Source organism: Octopus bimaculoides, chromosome 1 (assembly GCF_001194135.2).
Source record: "Octopus bimaculoides isolate UCB-OBI-ISO-001 chromosome 1, ASM119413v2, whole genome shotgun sequence".
Lineage (NCBI taxonomy): Eukaryota > Metazoa > Mollusca > Cephalopoda > Octopoda > Octopodidae > Octopus > Octopus bimaculoides.
In genome coordinates this window covers 194,046,087-194,048,179 of record NC_068981.1, presented here as the reverse complement: position 1 = coordinate 194,048,179, position 2,093 = coordinate 194,046,087, and the positions used below count along the sequence as shown (strand labels likewise).

Below are 2,093 nucleotides of genomic sequence, written 5' to 3'. Positions count from 1 at the left end.
ATGTATATATATATATATTTGTAAAGAATAAAATGTTTTGAATGACACAGCAATGCACTATAATACAAGCAATGGACTATAAGAACTGTTGTAATTTAATCATCCAGAGTCTGAAATAAAAATTCCTTCTTCAGATATCCTAAGAAATTGATGGAGTCGCTGCTAGTGCATTGTTGTGTCATTCAAAACATTTTATTCTTTACAAACAATACATGTTTCAAGCAAACTACAATACTCTCCTATATATATATATATTTGTAAAAATTTACCTATATGGTGTGTGTGTGTGTGTATGTATATAATATATATACATATATATATAGTTAGGTTCAAGCAAATGTTTCTATAGGCCCCACCCTACCCAGAATTATAATTCATAAGATATCTGTACAAATGCTAACGCACACACACACACACACTCATACGTACATGCATAATGTCACTTGTCCACCGTGTGTATCCAGTAATACAAATCAGGTTTTTATTTTTAAATTTTCATTTGTTTAGTGTCAGTTACCTTACCAGAATAACTTGAAGATCATGAACAAAAAAAAACTCCGAATATTATTAACTCTGGTTCGACTCAACATTGAATAAACAACATAAATTGTATAAATCTATATCTAAGAAGAGTTAGCATTGCTTAACAGACTGTCTCTAGTTGAAGAATATTCAGAGAAAGTCGCTCAGATTTTGGTTAAACAACAGAACTAAACTAAACGAACAAAGAGCATCGGCTGACATTTTTTGATTGAGGCTGAAGTAAATGGGTTAAACATTTCGCTGTTAATTGTAAATAACTGTTATATATACACACACACACATTATATATATATATATATATATATATATATATATATATATATATAGTCAGTGGATCATATATCCGCAAAAGAAGTACACTCTAAAAGTTAGAGCAGTAATATATATATATATGTGTTTTAGAGCATGTATCTATATTTGTGCATGCCTATACATCAATGACATCTCATCAGTATATAGTGTGCATATATAAATGCATATATATAAATATATATATATATATATAATGCATACACATATATATAAACCATACATAGATGTAGAATAGAAACAAGAACGGCGGAGGAGGACAATGAGAATATATCACTTACCAAATACCACATTCCAGTTTTTCTAGTTCTTCTTTGGAAGGTTTCTGCAGTAAGATATCAGGTGGGTAACCTCCAGGTTTCACCAGACTGGGTGTTGTCTTCCACAACCGACGTTCCGCTCCGTTATTAGAAATTAAACGCAAAGTTGCATCAAGAAGAGAAATCAAGTCAGACATGTTGACAAGCTTTTTTTTGTTCGTTTGTTGCTTTTTTGATTATTAATTAGCTTTCATCAAATTTCTGAAAGTATGAAATTAAGGAATAGAACTGATGGATGTTTTAAGTATGTAGAATAGTTTTCCAAAAAAAAAAAAAAAAAAAAGAGTTAGTCTGTAGACATAAAAGTAAGACAACAGTTTTTAGACCATTCTTGTGGTGAGAAGAGAGAAGTGGTTGATGTGGCGACACCTAACCGTACAGACTAACAACTAAATATATCTAAGGGTAGATAACTTAGCTGAACTACTCATTCGTTTTTCTTACCTTTCTCTCTCTTTATACATATTTTGATCTGTTTTTCTCTCTCTCTCTCTCTCTCTCCATTTATATAAACATCTCTCTCTCTGTTTTTTTTTAACTCTCAATATATTTCTGTCTTTTCACGACTCGTCTCACACACACACACAGTCTCTCTAATTTCTCTCTACACCTCTATTAAACGAAGTTTGCTTCGCGTCTATCCTGGTTTCTGTGGAGTTTAAACGAGATGGGACGCCTAGTCGGTCTCCGGAGTAACTTCCCCCTCCCCGTTACTTTCGTTGATATTGATATTTCAGTTAAAGAGATGGAAGGAATGTGAAATGAAATGCCTTGCTCAATGCCACAATGCGACGCTCAGTCCAGAATGGAACTCCGGGACCTATTGATTGACCCGGAATTAGCGCAACACCTTAATCACATGGCGGTACGCCAAATAGTTGTGTGTGTGTGCATGTGTGTGTGAGTGTGTGTGTATGTATG

General features: G+C 33.3%; 1 protein-coding gene across 1 annotated transcript in view; it reads right to left on the bottom strand.

Annotated features, from left to right (window-relative positions):
* LOC106869898 (transcription factor mef2A) overlaps positions 1-1,584 on the bottom strand; it is a 36,149-nt gene extending 34,565 nt beyond the window's left edge. Inside the window, exon 1 of the mRNA XM_014915826.2 lies at positions 1,134-1,584. Coding sequence (XP_014771312.1) covers positions 1,134-1,309 — 176 coding nt within the window. The 5' untranslated portion in view covers positions 1,310-1,584. The remainder of the gene's footprint in view (positions 1-1,133) is intronic.
* Between the last annotated feature and the right edge of the window lie 509 nt (positions 1,585-2,093).